We start from the raw sequence: 27,355 nt of genomic DNA, 5'->3' as shown, positions 1-27,355 counted from the left end.
CTCCTCCTCCTCCTCCTCCTCCTCTCCCCCCTCGCCGATGGAAGTGACTGCCTCCATTGCTGTCAGCGGACAGCCATCCCCCAATTGCTCTGGGCTCCATGCCCTTCCACCCTCCTGGTGGAACTGGCAGTGTTGGCATTACATCTTTTAGCGGTCAATCTGCTGCCAGGTTCTCAGTGGCCATTGCAGATCTATGCTGGAGGTCGCGACCTGAGCCTGGCCATTTTATGCCCTATATAGCCTTCTTTTGGGGATGGGGAGGATGTAGTATTCTCACCAGCAGTAATCGTGATGGAGGCAGATGAACTGGCCTGCGTAATGCAGTGGAATAGTTTGGAAAGCTGCCACGGAGGGTGCACAAACGCATAGTTTGGGCAGACCTGCTGATGGAGGCATTACCTGCGGTTGGCAATAAGCCGAGCGAGCCAGGGCTTACGCCAAGTTCAGCTACTGTGGACCTTGCCCCACGCATCACGCCGGGAATTGTTGCCGAGTACTCTGGCGACAGTCGCACCCGCTGACCGTGTGCTGTGTTATCTCTGTGCACTTTTCTATGTGGGCTCGGACTTTCTGCTTCCCTTAGATTGACACTCGATGCGGGTTTTTGTTTCCTCTCACAGTCTTCTGTTCCTGGGTTGTTATCGAGCCACTGTCGGCCCGTGAAATAACCGTGCTGACAGTGTAGTTGTCATTCCAGTGCAGATGCTAAAGTACAAAATGAAGAGTAGTTCATTTTGAAAGTTTGTCCAGTTTGTCATACATAAATGTGCTCATAGTTACCACATTTTAACTTATAAACACCCGAATGTGCAAATTTATGGGATTTTTCCATGTTATGACAAATTAGTGATCACAGCATGCTATGTGTGTGATGTGCTGTATGTTTGGAAGCATATTTTTAGATTGGTTTTCTAAAGTGCGAGTGTAATTTTATATCAAATTTTTTCCCCAGTTTAGTATAATAGTGAATTGTTTGTTCTTGATATAATTTGTCCTTGTTAAGGTAATGTTGTCTTTTATTTTGTTTCATTTGTATGTTGCTTTCTGATATAAATTTTGTCAATGGTGGAATTATAAGAATTATTTTTTATTATGCTTGTTAGTGTCTGATTTGAAGACTTTATGTTTTCTTGAGTCAGTGGATACATTATTAGTCTCTCTATATATTCTTCTTTTTTTGTGCCGTCAGATGACGAGATATTGTGCACTATACAGTTTGTGGTGGTCTGTTTTCGATAGGTGTTGAATTTATGCATAGCTCCATTTGTTGTGGTTTCGAGGTTTAAAAAATTTATTTTATTATCTTGTTAATGTTGAACCATCACTGTGATATTTTTTATTGGCTGTTCCATTGTGTGTCTATTTTGTTTTCTGTTTCTTCAATTAAAATTCTATGGAGTGTTAGAAATAATAATCTTTGCGCGTACAGCAGTTGACAATGATTACTGCATATGTTTTTGTAAACAATACCTGGTGCTGATTGCATATATGTATATACATAAATCATATAATTGTGTCATTATGCAAATATTATGAAATATCATCATTGGCATACCATAAAAAGTATTACATATAAGGCAGATCACATCACAAATTATACTAAAAGTCACATACACATAAAATGCTACTATATAAACTACAACTAACATATTAAAATAAATGTGTGTCCTTTGTAATAGAGATACCACCAATGATGGATGATTGACCAAAACTAATCTTAACTATTATATCACACATTTGCAACATATGTGATTTATTAATCAGTCCTTCCCAAATGTCACATGCTAAAAATTCTGACATACCCAAGAAAGATCACTTTCAGAGTTTTACATTGGCAGCAACCTTGATTGACTTAAATGAAAGTATCCATTTGCACAATATTTAAGAGAGAACACTTTAATTGTATTAGTCTTTTCTGCAAAACTCATTTCAAATGCCAAAAATATGCCACAAGATAACTGAGTATCTTATGATGTCTCAGATTTTCTTGATGTGGTTGATTAATAGTCGGCTCTTGGGTGTTTTGTCAGTTCATTGTTTCCATTTTATGTGCTATACATGGACAACTGACCTAGCTGTCTTCTTCACGTGCTGCAAGTTTTGCTGTTAAGTGTTAATTTAAGCCAGTCTAGCTGGAATCCAGGCAGCAAGCGCAGATAACAGCAAAACTCGAAGCACCTGAAGAAGACAGTGGGTCGGTTGTTGAAATATAGCACGTAAAATGGAAACGACACATTGGCAGAACACCCGTAAGCACTATTGTAACTTGGACACACATAACAACCAAGAATGTTATTACAACTTTATTAGACTGTGGGATATATGCCAGTCACTGTACTGTAGTGTACTATACACAATAAGATAAAGCAAATGTATGCAAGCAATAATGACACGATAATTCAACACAAGAGTATTGCAGCGGTGTTTAAGTAGGCACGCCCCCGTGGCGGGCTCTATTGAAAGTTCACAGTATCGTTCTTTTGTGCCTCACTCTTTCGGATGATGACACATCGCTGATGCGCATGGATTTCAATTAAGTGTACATTACTTCATTCCTCTTCCTTTGCGAGGTGCCCATAGCATCTTCCTCCGCAAGACTGAGTGAGATGATGTGCTGATACTGGGGCATATGGTTTGAAGTACTTGGTGTATGGGCAGCATCATAGTCTGCTGTCTTGTGACAACCTGTATGGTAGGATGGGTGACATCAGCACAAGCTTTGGGTTCGTATCAGGCCTAGGGCCTGGTGAAGGTTGGTCCCTGCAATTGGCGGCTGAGGCGGTGGAGACTGCTCTGGTGTGGACGGTGACTACATCGGTATCGGTAGTGATATTTGAGAAACTGTGCCACCTTTGTCCACTGATGCTGCGGAACTCCTCGTATGTCATGGCAGGGACACAGCCGCGTTAAGTGATCCGCCAAGCAATGCAGACTGGCGTGGTGACGTCGGTGTATTGGCCATGCTCGTCTGGTCGTCCACACACAGGCACAACTGATCGTAATGGTGTGCACAGAGGGCCTCCTCCATATGAACATCGCAGAGACAGTGGCTGTGGCATCGGGAGATGATGGCGGGAATCCATTTTGGGCAACGACCGAATGCCCGTGCCCAGATGGCCACCCCGGGCTGGAAATAGGATGACGGCTGCACGAGTTGGTGTCCCTGGCCGTGTCGCAAGAGAAGCAGGAGCGTCCGAGGTTGATGCCTGTGCAGTTCGGCAGGACTGTTGTTGCCGAGTGGTATGAACCGATAGGAAGACAGAAATTCATCTGAGGCAATGTCAAATGGGCACCGGATCGCGTACTTCTTCATTTGCAGTTGGAATTTTCTAACTAACTTTCCAGCCTACCTGTTGGTCTGCACAGGTGAAAGGGGGGTGGGGGTGGGGGGCAAAACTGTGGCAAATCCCACAGGTGTTGCAGGAGACAAACCCCTGTGACAAAGTGAGGGCCATCATCAGATACCGAAGTTGGCGGAAGCCCTTTGATGGAAAAAATTTTCAACAGTGCTGCCACAGTGGCAGAGGCCAAAATTAACATGCAACGAACAACATATGAGAATCGAGAGAATGCATCAATTACTGTTAGCCAGTATATATTGAGGAAAGGGCCAACGAAATCAATGTGGAGATGGTCCCAGGCCTGCGAAGGTTGTTGCCACGGATACAACACTGCCCGCTGGGCAGCTTCTGCAATGCGCATTGAGAACATACTGTACCCAAACGATTGATGTTGCTGTCCAAACCGGGCCAAAAAACATGACAGCAGGCTAACTCTGTGGTGCGTGACACCTCCCCCTCCCCCCTTTTGCCCCCCACCTCCTACCCAGTGATCAGTGTGCAGCAATCGCAGGATCTCCAAATGGAGAGCCAAGGGAACCACTACGCGAGGAGCTGAGTAGTATGTATCAAGGAGTAGAACACCATCAATAGAGAAATGATGGCGAAACACACAGTAGTTATGGAGGGGATCAGAGAACCTTGATGGAGGTGCCTCAGGCCAGCCCTATTGTTTGCAGTAGACCACTTTCCATAAAATCGGATCGGTAGCAGTAACCTGCACAACTCAAGTGCTAGTGATCGAAAAACCGTCAACAGTTTCTTGAGCGCATTCATCAATGTGGGAACAGAGTAACTCTTCCCTAACAAAAACTGGGTCCAGACCAGCTGGAAGATGAGAGAGCACATTAGCATTCGTGTGTTTATCCTTGGGGCAGAAGTGAATCTCGTAGTTGTACCGAGAGAGGAACAGTGCCCAATGCTGCTTTGTCCAGCAACAACACTGAGGAGTTAAACAGCAAAACTAAAAGCTTGTGATCCATGAGGAGATGTAATAGAGGAAAACATGAAACTTCTTCAAGGCATAAACAATAGTGAGGGATTCTTTCTCTATTTGTGAATATCTAGTCTGGGTCGAATTAAGGATCTTTGATGCTTATGCAATTAGCCACTGGGAGCCATCAGAATGTTTATGAGCGAACACCACCCCAAGCCCACACTGCGATGAATCTGTTGCTGACACTAAATGTTGTCCGGTTTGTAGGTTATGAGGCAAGGTGCAGATTGGAACATAGATTTCGATTTGGTTCACACATCTGCAACCAGTGAAGGGACATTCCCTTATGCAGCAAAGCATGTAATGTGTAATGGTTGTGCAACCAATGCCGCCCCTGGCAAAAACTGATGATAATAAGCAGTGATAGAGATCTTGAACCCAAGACAAAACCGAGTGAGGTGGCACAATGGTTAGCACACTGGACTCGCATTCAGGAGGACAACAGTTCGAACCCACATCTGACTATCATGATTTAGGTTTTCCACAATTTCCGTAAAATGCTTCAGGCAAACACCGGGATGGTTCCTTTGAAAGGGCACAGCTGACTTCCTCCCCATCCATCCTTAATCTAATGGGGACGATGACCTCGCTGTTTGGTCCCCTACCCCAAATTAACCAACCAATCCAAGATAAAGAATAGAAGGCTGAAAGAAGTGTCACTTTTCCAAATTACATTTTAACCCGGTGGTCTATAACACTGAAAAGAGCATACATAAGTTGCTGAGACGTTCAGCAGTAGAGGAGATATAGACCACAATATCATCAAGGTAGTTATCACAGCCAGGCACAGACCTTGTGAGTTGTTTGAGAAACTGTTTAAAAAGCACTGGGGCACTGGCCACACCAAATGGTAACCTCAAGTATTAATACAAGCCAAAAAGAGTGTTAACGACCAAGAGGCATTGAGATTCAGCATCAATGGGAAGCTGCAAACATGCATTGGAAAGGTTGATCTTGGAAAAATACTGACCACCAGCGAGCTTAACAAAAAGTTCATCAGGGCATGGTAAAGGATATGTGTCAATGATAGATTGAGTATTGACAGAAACTTAGAAATTGCTGCAAAGGTGTAACCATCACAACAGCTTCTTGACAATGACTAAATAGCCTGTTTGCTGGATGCAAAACCTTATGGTAAACCTAGACATCAACAAAAAGCTTACTGGATCAAAGGAGATTGCCAATACATATTTGATGTCCATGTCAGCATTTGCAATGGGCTGTTGGAATTTTGCATTACAAACAGGAGCAATGTGGCCTGTTTTATTGCACTGACGGCAAATGGTGCACTGCTTAGGACAGTCCGGCCTATCTCGAGTGACAAAATATGACGGACAAGAGGAAAGTGTGAAGCGCTTCAGTTGTTGTTCATTACTGGGTAGATCACATAACTAATGAGGAGGTATTGAATAGAATTGGGGAGAAGAGGAGTTTGTTTCACAACTTGACTAGAGGAAAGGATCAGTTGGTAGGACATGTTCTGAGGCATCAAGGGATCACCAGTTTAGTATTGGAGGGTAGCGTGGAGGGTAAAAATCGTAGAGGTAGACCAAGAGATGAATACACCAAGCAGATTCAGAAGGATGTAGGTTGCAGTAGGTACTGGGAGATGAAGAAGCTTGCACAGGACAGAGTAGCATGGAGAGCTGCATCAAACCAGTCTCAGGACTGAAGACGACAACAACAACAACAACAACAACAACTGGGCGTGCTGTGCTGCTGCTGCGGCCATGGCTGCCACAGTGGTACGGGCCGGCCACCGTGATGTTCTGCTCACGGATGGACGACTGCCACCACATCTTCACCCTGCGAACCGTCCAACAAATGGAGCGTGGAAGTGGGGTAACTTCTGCAACCTCACACCACAATTCAGTTCGAGTACCTGCGACCCTCGAGACCTCAAACGATTGTGCAATAGTCAGAACGTTGGAGAGGAAGGGGTTTTCACTTTGAAAGGCCTGCTCATGAACCTCAGGATCGGGGGCCAACCAAATGATTGCATCACAAACCATTTAGTCGAATGCTAATGTACATCAGCAACAAAGTGACAATGACGGCTTAAACCGTGATGCTCAGCTGCCCAAGCTTTTTAGTGGAATGTCCCAATTTCTTGTGACACTGGCAGAATCCAACTCGAGCGGCTGTGATGTGCGTCTATTATAGTAGTATTTTGAAAGAAGATCACATGTGTTAGTAAAAGAGAGTGGTGGTGAGCCAGTGGGCAAAGGAGTTGATATGTGCGAGGTGATAACAAAGACAAAAAGAAAGCACAGCATAAGGTAAAATCAGTCAATCCAAATGCAGAAAAATGCTGCTGCAACCATTTTTTGTATGCTCCCCATTCTTCAGCAGACTCATCGTAAACAGGAAACGGTGGGGGATAAATGACAGGGTTAGTGCCAGGCTAGACAGGAGGTGCAAGGAGTGACATGGCAGGCGATGTAGATTGGGACAGACCTATAACTGGCCAAAACAGGGGCAGGTGTTTGCAATACCTGGATTTGATTGTGTTGCACTGTAGCAAACGCCTCCTGCTGTTAACTGAGATTCTGCAACACCACAGTAAGAACTCCTTGCTGCTCAACCAGCTGACATATAATGTCATCAGTAGCACTGTCATACATTGGAGATGCAACAGAGGACCTACCAGAGACTGAAAACTGCTGGGAGAACAGTCCCACACTCGTTGTCACTTGTGTTGTAACTTAGATACACAACGCAGAATATTAGTACTACTTTATTAGACTGTGGCATTTATGCAAATCTCCATAACATACACAGCAGATGGCTGAAGAATTTAAAAGAATAACTGTGTTGTGTGTATATTTAAGTTTCTTCTACAAAATTTCAAAGAAGAAAACTGATTTCTCCTAATTAGATAGTAAAAGCCTCAGTTGGTATGAAGCTGTTGAGATATGCAAGAAGTAAAGATTGTAAGTAAGATAAGGCAAATGTATGCAAGTAGTAATAACATGATAACTGAGTGCGAATGTAGCACAGAGGGGTTTAAATAGGCTCTCACCTGTTGCGGGCTGTGTCAGAAGTTCACAGTATTGGTCTTTCGCAGCACACTCTCACGAATGACAATACATTGCTAATGCATGCGGCTTTCAATTTCATGCACATTACTTCAGTAACCTATCAAAATTCCCCTTTGAAAATGTATATCATCATTGCCTCATTTCACAAATTATTTCAGATGATGCATACAATAAAAAAATGTGTCAAGAACAAGGCAAGATATTTGTGTTTAATTGACATTTTGAGGTTCAGTGATGGGGAAGTTTAACTGGCTCCTGAAGAGGCATAACGTTAAATCATTCTTTAGGCCTCCAGCAATAATACAATTTTTGAGATCTCTGAAGGATTATAGGGGACTCTTACATAACCTACCTTGTGAGCAGAGTCTTCCTTGTGTCAGATAGACAATGCACACTCTAGAGCAGTTCCAGATGAGCACAAGAGCTGTATACATTGAGGCTTTTTCAAGATTTTGTGGGTGGCTGAAGCACGAAATGGACATTGAGCATTCAGCTACATCTCCGTTGTGATTGAGACAAATAATTTCTGCAGTAGCATATTTAAGGAAGCTGTCAAACTAATATCTTGGAAAATACTTGGGGAGGGGGGAGCAAAAACAAAAAAAAAATATAGATAGCGTTCGTAGTATATTGTTCGAGTTAAGTTCTTGTATGTTAGTAAGACCCCTGCTCCCCCTTCGCTAGACAAAACATTGTCTTTATTGTTTTCAGAGGTCAATAACTGTTAAACTATTGCTGTTGTATGTTTACTGTGTGTCATTTCTAATTCCGTTTCATTCTTCGAACAGTGCAGCTGCTACATAGATTTAGTGTGCGAGCATCAGACAGCCCCATGAAGCTGTTGAAAGTCATACGCAACCCTGTGACAGATCACCTCCCTGTCGGCTGTCGTAAGGTGGGGACTTCATTTTCAGCTGACCGAATAGTACATCCCCGTGAGCTTGTGCCAGATAATGAACCGATAGTGGTGGTTGTTGGTGCTATGGCCCATGGAAAGGTGAGCTTAGAGACACTTCTTTAGCCTGTGTTTCACTAACTTTTATTTACCATAATTTATCATTTGGGTTATTGGATCATTTTCTAATACAGTTGGAGAAATTATTTGATTTTGGTGCTATTTAGTAGTTAAGCAAGTTTTTGTAAAGACCAGTCAGTAATAGTTTCCTGCCAGTTTTGCGAGACTGACTTTCTTGTGTGAATTAAGTATGTTATGTTATTGTATTGTATAGTATTGTATTGTACTGACTAGATACTATTGTTTTTTAATACCTTACAATGAATTTTGTTCTCAAGAATGAGTGCACTTGCACATTTTGGTCACCAGTATGTGAGGTGTTACTTCATCTGAGAGGATATACTGTGCTAATAAATTTATTTGCTGGATATACAACAAATTGATTTAAAATCACATTCAGAAACAATTGGTGAAGATTACCTTCTTATACTGGAGGCCAAGTGGACACCATTGCATAAGTTACACTTATTTTATATTTTTAAGATGGAAAAAGAGTTCAACAGATGGCTGAAGAATTTAAAAGAATAACTGTGTTGTGTGTATATTTAAGTTTCTTCTACAAAATTTCAAAGAAGAAAACTGATTTCTCCTAATTAGATAGTAAAAGCCTCAGTTGGTATGAAGCTGTTGAGATATGCAAGAAGTAAAGATTGTAAGTCAATTTTGATCCATGTTTTTGAAGTATGTGCGATGTACTCTTTCCAGTGACTGGCAAAGAAGGTGGAGAAGGCTGGACTCGCTCTTGGAGGGTAAACAAAGCTAACAATTTTCAGCATCATCCCTAAAGGGATATTGGCCCTCTGTATCTGAGTGAAGTGTTAGGTTCAGGGACAGGCTAGACTGTGATGTCCTGGACATATGTTGTAGGGTTGAAAACTACTGGGTTCCCCTAAATGGGTCAGTGTGCAGTGTATGTCAGAGTTTTTTTTTTTAAGTATGTGACTCTGCATCCAGTCCAGATAATGATGACTGTAAGAGACCCAGAAATATTAGTGTAAGATGCAAAAAATAACCCCCCCCCCCCCCCCCCCCGGCAAGCAGGTGACACTGTGTGGTTAACACAGCAAAGTCCTGAAATAATGATAAAGTTCACATAATACTGGGTACAGAAAGGCACTTAAAACCCAGACTTGACACCAGTGAAATTTTTGGGGAAAATTTAATTAGAGTACACCGAAAGGAGAAATTCAAGCTGTAGATGAGATTGTGTGGGCGAGACTTGATATTAAGAGTGGGCATAAGCTTATCATCAGATCACCAGACTTTCCCACTTTCACAGAGTGCCTACAGTGGCCAGTTTTTCTCTAACATGTGTCTGCTAACTGGCATCTCCTGTACCAATTGTCAATGATGACATCTCTGTGTGTACCTTTTTTGTCGCCGACAAGCATTTTTACAATTTCTGTTGAGCTGTTTGATGGTTCATCAGGCTGTTTTCCCACATATACTTCAATATTACTGGTGTAAAAACTCTTTGTGTCACACATGCCAAATATTTTTATAGTGTATTTGGCTGGTTTGGACAGTATATACTGGATGCAGGTGCCGTTGCCTCTAAATCATATCAGCATTTCATTGATCATCTCATTCAGTAGGATTATAGGATTGTTTCCCATTGACTGTAAAGGTTTGTAAAACTTTCTCACAGCAGCTAACTTGTCAAGTTTTCTCCTTTTATTTTGGTGGATATGTCATCAAACCTGATACTACACATGACAAGTAGATATCCCGCATAGCCCATTGTGGCCCTCAGGATATCGATACCTGTACTGTCTGACTCCCAGAGTTTTTACATTTACATGTTGACCTTTCTTTATACTTACCCACATTAAAACACTGAATAGTACCATAATTTCACATCTGTCTGTAACTTTACAATCGCTTGTTCATTTGTAGTTTGGTTTAAGATTGTCTATATATTTATTTTATGGGATGCTATCATATCCATTTCAAAAAGCTAGAAAAATGTGTCAATTTCATTAGAAATATCGATTGAATAGCTTGGGACACCAGGTGAAACTTTTATATTTTTTTGCTTAGTTGTATTTGTTTTAGAGGCTGTTTTTTACTCTATTTTGATGGCTTGCCTTTTCCTAAGAAAAACTTAATTCCTGAACTTCTTTCTTTCTAACACCCACCTTTGTCCTGTTCAGAGTTAGTTTCATGGTCGCTGTCACTAAAAATAACTACTTTGTCACTCAGATCACCTTCGCTTTCAGCTAACTCAACAAGATTTATTCCAGGTCCCTCTACTTCAAGTTCTTGAAGGTATGCAGGAATGTCCTCAAGCTTTGTGAAATCTATGGTCCTAGAAACAAATAGACAAAGAATACCAACTGCTGGCTAATGACTCTTACATAAAAAAAAATATGCAACAAAATAGCTTACATATTTTTGTGATCTTTGTAATAAATACTGTGATGAAAAGGTACTTTTACTGTTCAATTCTTTGCTTGGATAAAGTAAAAATACCTTCAAAATTGCCAGAAATAAACAAGTATAACAAGAGCAGGTGCACAGTATACGGAGTGCCCCACTACATTTTCCTTGTGAAACAAAGCAATACTGAGGGGAAGGAGGGTAGAGGAAAGAAAGGGGGCTAGGAGGATCAAGTAAACAAATGCCTAGAGGTACCATGTCACAGGGCTCTGCGTTATGCTACAGCACTACGTAATTCTGTAATAGAGTACTCAGTACCCAGCACACCAGCTCGAAAATTGAAATTCAAGCTATTGAAGTCAACATAGATGTTTGAAGTTGTCACTATTAATACCCACACACAGGTGACTGCTGCAGAATTACCAACTGCAACGTGTCCAGTTGGATATCTGTACAGAAATGTTCAATTCATTATTGAAGTTCATCCGATGTGTGTGGTTTTTGTTGATAAACATCGTCCTTTAGTATTCCTTATAGGTATAAGTTAGAGGTTTTAAGTCTGGAGAGCTTGGTGGATACTCAAGAGCTCCTATTTGGTCTACCAATCATGCAAATGGATTTTCATTGAGGCACTCTCTAACACAAGTATGATGGTTGGGTGGGGTACCATACTGTTCAGGGTAAAACCTTTAGTCCCAATAGAACTCGTGGACTGCGGGTAAGTTGAATCTCTCAAGTGCCGTCAAAGAAGAATGGCCCAATTATCCCAATAAGATAATCCGCACCACACATTGACTCCTGGTAAATTCAAAGTTTATGTACATTCATGTGCGGATTTATGGCAGCCCAGTAGATGCAGTTGTGTGGTTTACTGTAGCACTGAGTTTAAACTGTGTATCATGGGATCACACATTCACCTTTGCAAACATTTTGGTGTTGTGCACCATACCATTAAACTACTCGCAGTACTCAGTTGTATTACCTGCACCATCCTTGTTCATAGAGTGTAACAGTCTTGAGATGTAGTACTTAAAGTTTGCAGTCTTCAAAGTGCACTGGACACTAAAGCAACTCAACCTGTTTTCACGGGCACACTATCTCACAGACTTGTGTGTGTAAGCGAATACAGTACAAGAGTTTTCTGGACTTGTTGCTGTTATAGGTCATCTAGATCATCTGTAACACCTCCTTCGAATTCAGTTTTGTCGCGAATACATACAATTGATGCAATTGTTGGTTTCTCTGTTTGAAACTCATTTCTCCATTCACATTGAACTTCATGATGTTTTCATACTTAATGTACCATTTGAAAACTGCCTTCCTTTCATTGAATGTCAAGCTTCCACCTGCCATGTTCACTGGTAACTGAAAACAAAATTAAACAATGCTTATGTGGTGAATATCAAGTAATGAAACAAATAAATGCATATGTGGCAACTGGAAAAACAAGATAATGCCAATGTGGCTGTTGCCAGAACAGTAAACTATTAAAGTCTAAAAACTGAGATGTTTCATCTATTAATTTGAAAGTTGTGGACAACAAAAAGACACCCTTACATTTGAGGTGGACTGAAGAAAACTGTCTGCCATTGGCAGACAATTATGCTGTTCTGTCTAAAAAGCTAGTGGATGCATAAATAAAAATCTGTTTCTCAAAAAAGTTACCCAATAGAGAATCATTGTAGAGAAAACCAAATTTGGCATCTTAAACTGTGAGGGCAGACTGTGTGTCTCACTCAGATAGCTCAGCTGGTGAAGTACTTGTTCGTGAATTGCAAAGGTCCCAGTTTCAAGTCCTGGTCCAACACAGTTTTAATCTGCTAGGAAGGTTCAGGTCAGCACACGCTCCACTGCAGAGTGAAAATGCATTCTGAAAACCCAGGTTATCTGTAACATAAGAGAAGCACCTAATTTTTTGCAGATGGATGTTGGTCAAATAAAAAAGGTCAAATCATTCAAGTATTCAGGAGAGAGAATTTGAAAAAAATGGGTTAGAAAAACCTAGCATAAATGAAAGGATACACAAAATGGAAAGAGACTGTGGATTAAGAAAAAAATATTTACAATAAAAAAGTGCAGTTGAAGAAATGCAAAACTAATGCAGTACAGTTGCAGTAGTGTATGAGAATGTCTCTACACAAGTGAATGCCTCACACTGAATTACAAATTAGAGAGCCTAAAAATATTAAAGAGAAGAATTGTGGGGACAATTTTATGCCCAATAAGAATATGTAACCTGGAAATTAAGAAGCAATGATTGAATATGTGAAACATTAGAAAACATAGCAAAAAGAATAAGGGAAAAAGACTGATATTTTTTGGATGATTGACAATAGGTTGATAAAAATTAACTCTGGGGAAACAAATTAACAAAGTTGTATTCAGAAACTTATATAATTTTTTTAAGTGTAATGTAAAAGGATATATAGATACTTTTCAGAAGAAAAGTATTAAAAAAGAAAAGTGAGTCCATGGCAGAAACAAGAAGACAACAGTCGTGAAGTGGTGTGGGTAGGGAAGACAGGGGGGAGGGGGGGCGGGAGATGTGCTGAAAGGTGAAAGAGTATAGAAGGGAAAGAAAAAAAAGCAAATGACAGGAATTAAAATTCTCACATGCTCCCTAGCTGGCCAAAATAGAAAAAGGGTGGAGGACTGAGTGATTACTGCATATGTATTAATGCTTGACAAACTGAATGCTCTCCCCCATATCTGATCTCGTAGTTGGTGGGATGTTAAACTAAATTTTCCTTCCTTCTTTCTTAATATTCTCCATATTCCAAGCAACACTTCGAGAGAAAAAGTACAAACAGATTTACTAAAATTTATAAAACACTTCTCGTACCATTAAGACTATGGACCCGTTGCGTATGGGACAGCTGTGACTTCTGTCATAGGCTTATTTCAAGCTATACAGCACAGTGTAATGCCTTTCACAATCAGAGCTTTTCATACGAGCCCTGACAATAGTCTTCCTATGCAACCGGGAATACCTTCTTTGAAAGTAAAACACCAATAAAATGTAATTAACTGTACAATTAATATTAACTAAATGCCAAAGCACTCCCATCATCCCATTTTGTTCATAAACTCGGGGCCAGGTTATTCACAAACCACCTTACCAATAGAATGAGCCTTGCAGTATGACTCAAAGACTTCCAATGAGAACATCAATTTCCTCCAGTAACCTGTATGTGTAACTACCAGTCACTGACTTTCCATTGCATGTGCCCCAGCCACCAGTAAGGATGGATCTATGGTGTGGTACCAAAGACAACAAAAATCTCATTTTTATTACTGTATGTTTTATTCAGTCGCAAAGAATATCCACATTTCAGATACCATTACACTTACATTTCCAACAATTATGAGCTAGTTGGCTAAGTGTTCATCTCTAAAAGAAATGAAGAATGGCAATATTTATGCTGCAGAATTAATAGCAACATGTACAGCCCAAAAATACAGTACAACTTTTCCTCTACAGAACATCTTTGTGTACAGGAATTCCTCGAGTGTGTAACCAGCTACATGCCTTCACAATACTGGGATATCCACTTTCTTCTTCTAGATAATGTATCATGTCAGCATTCAGAGTAATTAATTGGGTGGCAAACTACCCAAAAAATCAGTGATGATCAAAACAAAAGAACTAAAAACTCTAATTTAAAGATGCACATTATACCGTAGCATCCTAGAGAGCTGTGAAAAAAATGGCTATATATTACACACCACAGGAAATTGCAAGCAACTGAAAGCACTACAAAGTTATTGCCTCAGGCAGTCTCCAAATTGGATGTACTAAAATTGCTCATGAATTATACTACTGCAAGAAGAACCTCTCCCCTCATCCTGCCCCCTACCTTTCAACAGTTTGTTACATCTTTTAAGATTGAACGACTACACAGGATGTGAAACATGAGAAACACTACCTACAGCAGATCCTAGAAGGCAACATAAATCACAAACTGTGCTCTGCACTTACTATTTACGAGCAGTTATTGTCACAAGAGTAAATTTTGACTGCAAGGGTAGGTCTGTCACTGCCAGTTTAGCCCCTAGGCACTTCCCAATGTGTTCTTCACTGCGGACTCAACATTAACAATAAAATACCTTTGTGTTCTGTTAACAAAATAGCTGTAAACTACATATTTCTATATGTTTCTTTTACACACTGATCTTTGTGTTTCACCCTGGAACCATCTAATTTTCCCTAGTCAGTATAGACAAGGAGTCGAGGATGACTCCCGAGCCACAGGTTTGTTTCTGGCAGAGGCCTCCACCTACTGCCCAGCTACTCGAGTCAGTACGTTGACACCTACTAAATTTTTTGATATTTGTTAATCTGTTGAGTGTAACAGATATGATAGAATTTTTATCATTGAAAATGTAAAAAAAGTCTCTCACACCTACGAAGTTTATTGAAAAAAATGAATATTTCACTTTTTGGAAGAATTTTATCTATTTCCCTACATTAGTGTTATCCCCCTTCAAAGTATTCCCCTTTTCGTACTATACATTTATACCAGCACTTTTTCTAAACCCTGCAACACATCTGAAACTCAGTCTTTCAGATAACGTTTAGCTCTATTAGCAACACATTTTTAATCTCATCTGTTGTTATGGTCTTCAGTCCAGAGACTGGTTTGATGCAGCTCTCCATGCTACTCTATCCTGTGCAAGCTTCTTCATCTCCGCGTACCTACTGCAACCTACATCCTTCTGAATCTGCTTAGTGTATTCATCTCTTGGTCTCCCTCTACGATTTTTACCCTCCACGCTGCCCTCCAGTACTAAATTGGTGATCCCTTGATGCCTCAGAACATGTCCTACCAACCGATTCCTTCTTCTAGTTAAGTTGTGCCACAAATTTCTCTTCTCCCCAATTCTATTCAATACCTCCTCATTAGTTGTGTGGTCTAGCCATCTAATATTTTGCATTCTTCTGTAGCACCACATTTCGAAAGCTTCTATTCTCTTCTTGCCAAACTATTTATCATCCATGTTTCACTTCGATACATGGCTCCGCTCCCTACAAACACTTTCAGAAACGAATTCCTGACACTTAAATCAATACTTGATGTTAACAAATTTCTCTTCTTCAGAAATGCTTTCCTTACCATTGCCAGTCTACATTTTACATCCTCCCTACTTTGATCATCATCAGTTATTTTGCTCCCCAAATAGCAAAACTCCTTTACTATTTAAGTGTGTCATTTCCTAATCTAATTCCCTCAGCATCACCCGACTTAATTCAACTACATTCCATCATCCTCATTTTCCTTTTGTTGATGTTCATCTTATATCCTCCTTTCAAGACACTGTCCATTCTGTTCAACTGCTCTTCCAAGTCCTGTGCTGTCTCTGACAGAATTACAATGTCATTGGTGAACCTGAAAGTTTTTATTTCTTCTCTATGGATTTTAATTCCTACTCCAAATTTTTCTTTTGTTTCCTTTACTGCTTGCTCAATATACAGATTGAGTAGCATCGGGGAGAGGCTGCAATCCTGTCTCACTCCCTTCCCAACCACTGCTTCCCTTCCATGCCCCTTGACTCTTACAACTGCCATCTGGTTTCTGTACAAATTGTAAATAGCCTTTCGCTCCCTGTATTTTACCCCTGCCACCTTCAGATTTTGAAAGAGAGTATTCCAGTCAGCATTGTTAAAAGCTTTCTCTAAGTCTACAAATGCTAGAAACGTAGGTTTGCCTTTCCTTAATCTATCTTCTAAGATAAGTTGTAGGGCCAGTACTGCCTCACGCGTTTCAACATTTCTACAGAATCCAAACTGATGTTCCCCGAGGTCGGCTTCTACCAGTTTTTCCATTCGTCTGTAAATAATTCGTGTTAGTATTTTGGAGCCCTGGCTTATTAAACAGATAGTTCGGTAACTTTCACATCTGTCAACACCTGCTTTCTTTGGGATTGGAATTGTTATATTCTTCTTGAAACCTGAGGGTATTTTGCCTGTCTCATACATCTTGATCACCAGATGGTAGAGTTTTGTCAGGGCTGGCTTTCCCAAGGCTATCAGTAGTTCTAATGGAATGTTGTCTACTTCTGGGGCCTTGTTTCGACGGTTCACATTTCTCCAAAGGTCTCTTTAATTTTCCTGTAGGCAGTATCTATCTTCCCCCTAGCGAGATATGCCTCTGCATCCTTATATTAGTCCTTTAGCCATCCCTGCTTAGCCATTTTACATTTCCTGTCGATCTCATTTTTGAGACGTTTGTATTCCTTTTTTCCTGCTTCATTGACTGCATTTTTATATTTTCTCCTTTCATCAATTCAGTATCACTTCTGTTACCCAGGATTTTTATGAGCCCTCATTTTTTTACCTACTTGGTCCTCTGCTGCCTTCACTATTTCATCTCTCAAAGTTACCCATTCTTCTTCTACTGTATTTCTTTCCCCCATTGTTGTCAATCGTTCCCTAATGCTCTCCCTGTAACTCTCTACAACCTGTGGTTCTGTCAGTTTATCCAGGTCCCATCTCCTTAAGTTCCCACCTTTTTGCAGTTTCTTCAGTTTTAATCTACAGTTCATAACCAATAGATCGTGGTCCACATTTGCCCCTGGAAATGTCTTTCAATTTAAAACCTGGTTCCCAAATCTCTCTTACCATTATATAATCTATCTGAAACCTTCCAGTGTCTCCAGGCCTCTTCCACGTATATGACATTCTTTCTTGATTCTTAAACCAGGTGTTAGCTATGATTAAGGTATGCTCCATGCAAAATTCTACCAGGCAGCTTCCTCTTTCATTCCTACCCCCAGTCCATATTCACCTACTACTTTTCCTTCTCTTCCTTTTCCTACTATCGAATTCCAGTCCCCCAGGACAATTAAATTTTCGTCTCCATTCGCTATCTGAATAATTTGTTTTATCTCATCATACATTTCATCAATCTCTTCGTCATCTGCAGAGCTAGTCAGCATATAAACTTGTACTGTTGTGGTAGGTGTGGGCTTCGTTTCTATCTTGGCCCAAATAATGCATTGACTATGCTGTTTGTAATAGCTTACCCACATTCCTATTTTTTAATTCATTATTAAACCTACTCCTATTTGATTTTGTATTTATAACCCTGTATTCACCTGACCAGGAGTCTTGTTCCTCCTGCCACCGAACTTCACTAATTCCCACTATATCTAACTTAACCTATCCATTTCCCTTTTTAAATTTTCCAACCTACCTGCCCGATTAAGGGATCTGACATTCCACACTCCTACCCGTAGAATGCTTTCTCCTGATAACATCCTCCTGAGTAGTCCCTGCCCGGAGATCCGAGTGGGGGACTATTTTACCTCCGGAATATTTTACCCAAGAGGATGCCATCATCATTTAACCATACAGTAAAGCTGCATTCTCTCGGGAAAAATTACGGCTGTAGTTTCCCCTTGCTTTCAGCTGTTTGCAGTAACAGCACAGCAAGGCTGTTTTGGTTAGTGTTACAAGGCCAGATCAGTCAATCATCAAGACTGTTGCCCTGCAACTACTGAAAAGGCTGCTGTCCTTCTTCAGGAACCACATGTGTGTCTGGCCTCTCAGCAGATACACCTCCATTGTGGTTGCACCTACGATACGGCTGTCTGTATCGCTGAGGCACGCAAGCTTCCCCACAAACGGCAAGGTCCATGGTTCAATTCTTGTAGAATGACAACCCTTTAACGTTTACTTTATTTTTGGGAACAGAAAAGAATCATAGTTGGCCATTTTTGGAAATATGGATGTTGGGACATCATTGCAATGTTGTTTTTCATCAAAAATTGAGAAACATGTCTTTGAATATGTAAGTAGTAATCCTTACTGATCAGATGACATTGTGGCCATTAAAATCTAAGAAGACACTGAGCATAATTTTCACATTTGACTGCACTTGTCAAGATTTTTTTCAGTCTTAGTGATCTGGAATGCTGCTGTCGAGATGAATGGATCGTAATTTCGACATTGTACCTTTAAGCCCATGTTTTGTCAGCTTTTATGACACCCTTTGGTAGTTCTGCATCGTTACTGATTGTACCTAGTGACCCCTCAGCATCTTGCATTAACATTCTCAAGCAATCTGAGCCTGCACCATAGTAGGTGATATCTCTGCCACTGTTACTCCACGCAATAGCTGTAATATAACAAGGCTTTATCTTTCACAGAAATCAATCACTCCAATCTGATGAACTTGGAGCAAATATGGTGATGCGGCACTCATTTTGTACGACAAGTACAGAGAAGGCTAATGAAAAATAGAGTTGGTGCAGGTGTCTTCATGTTGACATTTTGAAGGACTTATTTTATTCGTAAAAATAAGTCACCATATGTAGGTGGGACATTCAGCTTTACATCTTGCCACACTTGAGGCATTCCCAGTGTTTCTGTGTGGGTTCCCAGTGTTTCTGCTAGGGTTCATATCATCTCATTATACTTCCCAAACTGTTTGTGGTAACTCTGGCAGATGGTCAATTGATGATTGCATTTGCGAAGAACGTCCACTGTACATAAACTAGATAGAGCATCACTCTATTGGGTTCCAGGTTTGCCCAATTTTTAAAGATGAAAACAGGATGAGAAATACAAAACAGTTGACCACTTGTTCTACTTTGAAGCCAAAGATACAAACAGCTTCATCCAGATGACATGATCAAAAATTTTGCAAAGGCTACAGCTAGAACTTCCTGTGTTCAGAGTCACAAACTACTTCCTAAATCTCTCTCATTGTATCCCCGAGTACACCTAGTGTGCATCAGTGGATAGTCTTCTGTTGACACAACTGGAGGCTTTTATTTTTCTCTAGTGTTGCTTGAGAGATCAACACTCTGGATGTCCTCCAGTACTTTAACTGGCCCACTCACAAATAGTGATCAGTGGGAGGAAATAGTATGAGCATCGGCCAGTAGAACAGTCCTGTCATCCTTTGCAATAAATATGAAACCTAACAAGTTCCGACAATAATTAAATTGTTCCATAGAGAAACAAAGAGAAAGAAAGGAAAATATGTAAATCAAACACATCTTTGATGGCACCATTAGACCTTAAATCTTTCCCTGCAGTAGAACTACTTGTAGATATGGATAATGTATCAGTATAGTGATTCAACCAAGTGTCCTTTAACTTTCACTGCTCCACTCCCCCTCATTTAACTATCATACAGTGGCATTATTATTATTATTATTATTATTATTATTATTATCACCACCACCACCACCACCTTGTGGAACTGGAGTAGTTGATGGGCCTCTTGTCGACAATAAGTATTGTAGTGCAAGAATTGCTGTTATGGGAATACCAACTTCTTACAGTCTGAAACTGCCATATTTTAAGTAACAAAAGAAGAAATTTAGCCCTCGGAATCTGAAAGTCTGCTTTGGTAACTATTTGCAACTTCACCTCCCCTAGCTGGAGATGTATTTTATGAGGAAATGGAGGAACTATTAGATTAGTTACCCCTACCACTAATCCTGTGTGTTGGTGTCAATATCCATAATTGTGTGTGGGACAGCAAGAAAGCAAATAGTAATTGCCAGCTAATCCAGTGGCTGCTTGGCTGCCTGTGGAATCAGTCTGATGAACAGAGGTACCTCAACAAAATTTAGTGTCACTCATGGCAGCCTTCACTGTAGTTAGCTTAACACTCTGACATCTGTGATATAATGCCACATTCATAGCAATCAGTGTGGCAGCAACTGTCATCCAGTCATTTTATCATTACTGCATTTGGGCCCCAGTTAATGTTCTACTGCAGTTGTCTGCACAAAAAGTCATCTGGAACTTGTACTCCTCTGAAATATACATCACGATATCTCCAGAAAATGACATTGATAAGAAGTAGCTTCATTTGTTTCATATCTTTGAAGGCTCTTCCTCACAGTAGCATAAACATGTATGAGTGAATGAAACATACAGCATAGGTGCTTGTGATGGTACCTCAGCAAATGCTATGAACTTCATTTTTATGCCAGTTTTGCTTTGCTTACGTTCTCCGACCATGGACCGTGGGAGAAATTTGTGCGTCAGTTGGTCAATCATATGTATGAGGCAGTCAACAGTGAGGTCATCGAAACCTTTAGTAAACTAATTTGGGCGAAATGTGGTGGCTCGTAATGTACATTCTCCATTACCTTGTGAATGACTCGCTTTTGGACCCATGTTTACTGGATTGTTTCTGCTCCTGTTGTATACATTCACCTATGTCAGTTTCTGCTGTGTAGATAGAGGTTGAAAGACATTTGTATTTTGCTATTGTCATTGGAGAAATGTTAGGGAGGTGTTCTAAATCAATATGTCAATGCACATTTTCATCGTAACATTATGTGGAGGAAATGGAAATTTTTTCAAGAAAAACTAAATGCTCATGAATTGGCAGTTTGAGATAACAGTAGCAAACAGGGAGTTCCATTATTGATGCCCTCCATGGAGAACGAACTATTTTTTTTTTCTCTCTCTCTTCATAGTCTCATCTTCATGATGCTTGCAGGAGTGGACACTGTCTGTAAGCATAGGTTTAATCTTGATACACTGCATGAAGTGAAATGAAGCAATACTGAAAGTTTCCAATTCTCTTCGTACAAATTTAATCACAATACTTCAAAATCTTCATAGGCTCAACTTACAGAGGTATCTTCCATCTTTGCTATATGTTTACTTATCTTGAAATTACCTTCCACAAGACATGTTGATACCCTTATATACTTTGTGTCCTTAGTTATTCAAGCCATCCACGTTTAATGTCCCTTATAACGTCCCTTCAGTCAGTTTATTGTGAACAACTCGAGGCAACTGTCCACTCGAGACTGATAAAATTAGTTTCTTGTATTAATACATAGAATAAAATTTTAGTTCATGGTGCATTCCACATAACTGTTCACTCCACTCTCACCAGTCAGCACTTTCCATACATGTGGCAATTGTAGGGTCTAATATTTGTACTTGACAATAAATGAACTGCAGTCTTATTGACCCACTTGTCCCTCGGTGGGACATCAAATACAATGCTTTGGTAACTAACGGACATAAAATCAATTCTTATTGGAAATTTCTCATATTTATCCTAGAGGTGCCTTTTATGTCAACAGCTGAATACATTTTGTGACATAAATATTGAATATTTCAACTACTATTAGGCATCCTGTTCCATCACAAAGTGCAAACATAAATTGGAGGTGAACTTGGTGTGATATCACTTCCCTCAGTTAATGTACAGGAGTTGCAGAGCATAACTGTTCCTCTAAATCAGGGGTTCCTCCAGGAGTTCACGGATAAAGCTGTAGAATACCTCACATACTTAACAAATAAGACAAGATGTCAGCTTGTGGATCCTGTCCGGGCCCCGAGTGCTAAAGTCTTACTTCACATTTCCTCCACCGCCACGCTGTGCTGTCTGAGCGTGTGGAGGGGGAAGAGGGGAAAACAGCAAATGCACTGCATTTAAATGGCAGTGCAATTGCACTACATATAACTTGGTTCTTTATTTCACATTTCTCAACAACATACATCACAAACAAAATAAGTTTTCAGTGTAATGAATTATTTTTGGTATGCAGAAGACATTATTTTTATCTGGTATACAAAACAGTCGGTGTACAGACAGACGCAGACAATTCCACAGTTTCGCACTCAAATTGCCACACAATCGTGACATATTTAGTTCCATAATTGAAAAAAAGATCTATCACACAAGTATGACTTTTGAAATATTTTAGCACTTTTGCAGCCTCATTATGGAGACTTGGGAAAATCTACCTGAGAAAACCAGTGTAGATGTCCTAGACAGTTTTAATGTAAAAAGATGTGTAATTAAAATTGGAATTACCGTTCAGGTCAGTCAGTTATATCTGCACATGCACAAGGGTGCTTTCAACTGAAATGGCAGAAGGTCTCGAAAAGAGATGTAAGACAGACAGCGCCCTCAAAATCTTTATAAAATTATCGTTGCATTTCTTTCAAGGCTACAATGAATTCTTCAAACCTCATGCTTTCTTTAACGCCAGTGAGCTAAGGGAAATGGATTGTCTTTGCAGAATGTGCCCCTTCCGCAATGTGATGTTCTTTTTAAATGAATTCCCATTAAATCAGAAAGAACTTACTTTGCAGTGTGTTACTGTCAAGTCCACTTAAAATTAAATTCATCCTGAATATTATAATTTTCGTTTCTGCACTCCTTTTTCCTTCATAATTTGACAATAGCGAGATTTAAATCGAAAAATCATTCCAGGCACATCCTTTGAAAACTGTTGCAGCTGAAAATGGAGGTGTGACTTCAGAATATTTACTATTTGTACCACCAATTTCTTCACGTACTCCATGCCTGCAAATTTAGTACAAAGTCTGTCAATCGTAATTTTTTTGCTGTTTCAAAAAAGCTTAAATTCTTTCAGTGTGATACTTTGTCATTTCATAGCAAATAAGCAATATCTGTTGCTTATGCAAATTGAGTATTCTCGTATATTTCTTCTGTCGTTTATTTTATAGTTCATATGGCAGATATCATGAAGTGATGTCACTCCACAGTGCACCATGTAGAAGCTTATAGACACACTGATCACATATGATAACTCCTACACAACTCTGAATACAATCAGGGTTACTTGTGTTACAGCGTATTGTTATAAATTTCACCGATTTATGAGCTAAACAAATAAATTTGCCTTTACTTAATAACATAATTCTTCATAAGATATACAACATGGTCACAGCTCTTGCAATATCTTAGATGCCCAGTTATTACACCAACCTTTTGTATCCATTTGTTGTTGACAGAGAATGTACCCTCAACCTTTTGTTGAAAATGTTTTATTTTAAGTAACTCAGCATTAGACTGTGAGAGACTATCGTGTAAATCTGTTTACTTTAGCTAAAGTCTTTTTACTACCTCATTTATAATTGTAGGCACAAACACGATTGTTGCAGTTACAGAATTGTTTTCTTTACCAGTAGTTCCTTCATCAGTTGGTAATACATTTACCTGTAAAATCTCTTCTACTTCTTTACAGTATCTTTAGAACAGCATGTAGCTTCAGCTGTTTTGGAGGAAGATTTCACAATTGGCTTTTCGAATCCCTTTCCCAAACTGAACAGCAAAATGTCTCGAGCACATGTAATTATTAGCAACTGTGAACACATTGGCACATTTGCAAGCATTTGTCCAATTATTGTTTCCGCTACTTGTTCTTAGGAAATATATGAAACTGAATTCCTAATTTTTTTAGTTGTGTGGACTTGTTAGTATGACACATGATATCACAATAAACCATTATTTTTCTTTGAAAACAATTCAAAACATACTCTTAGAACCTCTCAGTATACTGATAGCTGTAGCAGAACTCTGCACTTAATTAGCAATCACTGTAAGAACTCTCTCGCATAAACAGCCTCGTGTTTACTCACAAACAGAATGACAACACAATAGATTACTGTACTGGCGCGCTACAGAAAAATGACACATTATTGGGGGGCTACTGAACAGTGACAGGGTTGGCTGTGATGTCACCATCTCGGCTTACTACTGTGCACACCTCGCATGTTCTAGTAGATTCCACCAGGGGATGTCCCACTGGCTAATGGAACAAAATAATATTTTCATTATTGCACCAACTTTGTCTTACATGTACTTGGCATTCCATTCTGATTTCAAGTCAATGTGTTGGAAACTCCATCATATGAGTATGTTTAATAAAAACATTGTATTTAGTTTATATTTAAAATTTATAATCGTTAATGTATTGCTACATAGTTATTGGACACTATTGTCTTGTATTTACATGTTGTAATAAGGGGATCATTTTTTTACTTACAGGTGAATGTGGACTACACTGAGGATACAGTATCGTTTAGTAACTATCCATTATCTGCAGCTCTTACTTGCACAAAGTTATGCTCAGCATTTGAAGAAGTCTGGGGTGTTACTTAATATTGTCTGGGCACATGCTGTGAGAAGCTGTATCTGTGCATTGTGTGTAATGTGCACCTTATTTAATTGCCTTAGTGTAAATAAAAGTATTTGAAATATTATATTCTTTTTTAATGTTGATTGCTCTATTTAAAGCAGTATCTAGTATAAGGGCCAACCAAAAAGTTTCTGTTTGAAGGGCATACAATCCAAAATTGGTATGTTGATCAGGCAAAGTTGCTGCGAGCATTGAGGTAATCATCCTACTGACGCAACAGTTTGAAGATACCTGTTTGGTAAAACACCATGTCCTGTTGTGTGAAGTTGTCCGCATCTGAGTGGAATCATTGACCCTTCGAAGCCTTTCTTTAGGACCAAAAGTGTAATAATTGCATGGTGAGAGATCAGGACTGTAGGGCGGGTGGAAAGACACGAATGCCACAATAATCCCTTGCCTATACGTCAGTGCTTATATACCCACATCGGAGTTTCACTATGTTGCATATACGCTGCAGAAATGCCCTCAGACAGAAACATTGTGATCACTCCTTATAGTTAATTGTATAAAAAATTATATAAAAATGGTATATAAAAGAAACTGAGTTCATAAAATTGCTACATTTATGCAGAAAGAGGCAGGTTGATAAATACTTACCTTAACATGGGTAATAGTGCTTCAGGTCTTTGAAGCACTAAATTTCTTCTTTAAGGAAGAAAGAAGAATTGGTTGATGGAGGTCAGACAAAGGAGGCAGATCACTCCAAATTGAGGCTAAAAAGAGTCATATATATATTTAAAAAGAAAGATGATGAGACTTACCCAACAAAAGCGCTGGCAGGTCGATAGACACACAAATAAACACAAACATACACACAAAACTCTAGCTTTCGCAACCAACGGTTGCCTCGTCAGGAAAGAGGGAAGGAGAAGGAAAGACAAAAGGATTGGGTTTTAAGGGCGAGGGTAAGGAGTCATTCCAATCCCGGGAGCGGAAAGACTTACCTTAGGGGGAAAAAAGGACAGGTTTACACTCGCGCACACACACACATATCCATCCACACATACACAGACACAAGCAGACATTTGTAAAGGCAAAGAGTTTGGGCAGAGATGTCAGTTGGGACGGAAATACAGAGGCAAAGATGATGTTGAAAGACAGGTGAGGTATGAGCGGCGGCAGATTGAAATTAGCGGAGATTGAGGCCTGGCGGATAGCGAGAAGAGAGGATATGCTGAAGGGCAAGTTCCCATCTCCGGAGTTCTGACAGGTTGGTGTTAGTGGGAAGTATCCAGATAACCCGGACGGTGTAACACTGTGCCAAGATGTGCTGGCCGTGCACCAAGGCATGTTTAGCCACAGGGTGATCCTCATTACCAACAAACACTGTCTGCCTGTGTCCATTCATGCGAATGGACAGTTTGTTGCTGGTCATTCCCACATAGAACGCTTCACAGTGTAGGCAGGTCAGTTGGTAAATCACGTGGGTGCTTTCACACGTGGCTCTGCCTTTGATCGTGTACACCTTCCGGGTTACAGGACTGGAATAGGTGGTGGTGGGAGGGTGCATGGGACAGGTTTTACACCGGGGGCGGTTACAGGGGTAGGAGCCAGAGGGTAGGGAAGGTGGTTTGGGGATTTCATAGGGATGAACTAAGAGGTTACGAAGGTTAGGTGGACGGCGGAAAGACACTCTTGGTGGAGTGGGGAGGATTTCATGAAGGATGGATCTCATTTCAGGGCAGGATTTGAGGAAGTCGTATCCCTGCTGGAGAGCCACATTCAGAATAGATCTAGAATAGGATCAGAAAATGACACTTCTTTCTATGGTGAGTTAAAAGTTGTGGAAAGGCGGTGACTCTCCCATTTATGTAGGTTCTACAGTGAGTGCTCATCATGTTGTCTTGAGTGAAAAACTGTTTGGGCACTCGTGTTTTTATCACAACCACTTGTCACAGAGTGGCAAGGAAAGCAACACCCATGTGATAATATGATGTGGACAAGTGAATGTAATTTTTTTGGGCCATACACATATTGTGTATGATATCAGTATAATGCATATTAGGCACATGACACAATGTTGGGGAAGATTAGGAGAGAAAGCCTATGCATGCAGCACAGCTGTGTGAAGTATGACATGCTAACGTGAGCGTATTTAGCAGCAAATGACACTGCCAACTAGTGAGAAATTGATTGATAGTGCACATGCATGATTAATAAAATGAGATTGTTTCATCAGGTGCTACACAAGGAACAGGAGTAACTGACACTAAAATTAGGTTATATTTATGTAACATAATGTACCATCAGAGTCAGAAGATGTCATTAGATGTCAGTTTAATTTTTTGTCAAAAGTAATCCTAAACCATATTCCGAAATAGTGTCTTGTTTCTCCACTAGGCAGTGCCACAAGTTCCTCCAAAAATCGTAACATAACACACACACAAATGTAATACTAACTAATGTAAATCCACCCGATGATGGAGGTTTCAACCTTCGAAACGCGTCGTGGAAATAAATAAAACGGTGACTGGTAACAGTAAACTTTCTGTTTCATTTAATGTCGGTAACAGTCACGGTAAAGCCTAACCTAAAAATGTTTGCATTTAAAGTTAATCTGCCCAGTCAGGCAATCAAGGCTATTTTCGAGTACAAAAACAGTGCAGAAAAGGTCGCAATGACGACACAACAGATACACTTCAATAGGAAT

The 27,355-nt window shown here is 40.0% G+C and overlaps 1 protein-coding gene across 1 annotated transcript in view; it reads left to right on the top strand.

Moving 5' to 3' along the window:
- The window catches only part of LOC126100206 (ribosomal RNA small subunit methyltransferase NEP1), a 46,974-nt gene extending 22,205 nt beyond the window's left edge, over positions 1-24,769 (top strand). Inside the window, exons 4-5 of the mRNA XM_049910767.1 lie at positions 8,165-8,373; positions 24,555-24,769. Coding sequence (XP_049766724.1) covers positions 8,165-8,373; positions 24,555-24,668 — 323 coding nt within the window. The 3' untranslated portion in view covers positions 24,669-24,769. The remainder of the gene's footprint in view (positions 1-8,164; positions 8,374-24,554) is intronic.
- The last annotated feature ends 2,586 nt before the right edge of the window (positions 24,770-27,355 follow it).

Source organism: Schistocerca cancellata, chromosome 9 (assembly GCF_023864275.1).
Source record: "Schistocerca cancellata isolate TAMUIC-IGC-003103 chromosome 9, iqSchCanc2.1, whole genome shotgun sequence".
Classification (NCBI taxonomy): domain Eukaryota; kingdom Metazoa; phylum Arthropoda; class Insecta; order Orthoptera; family Acrididae; genus Schistocerca; species Schistocerca cancellata.
The sequence above is the reverse complement of the archived record's forward strand: the minus strand, read 5'-3'. Positions and strand labels throughout refer to the sequence as shown.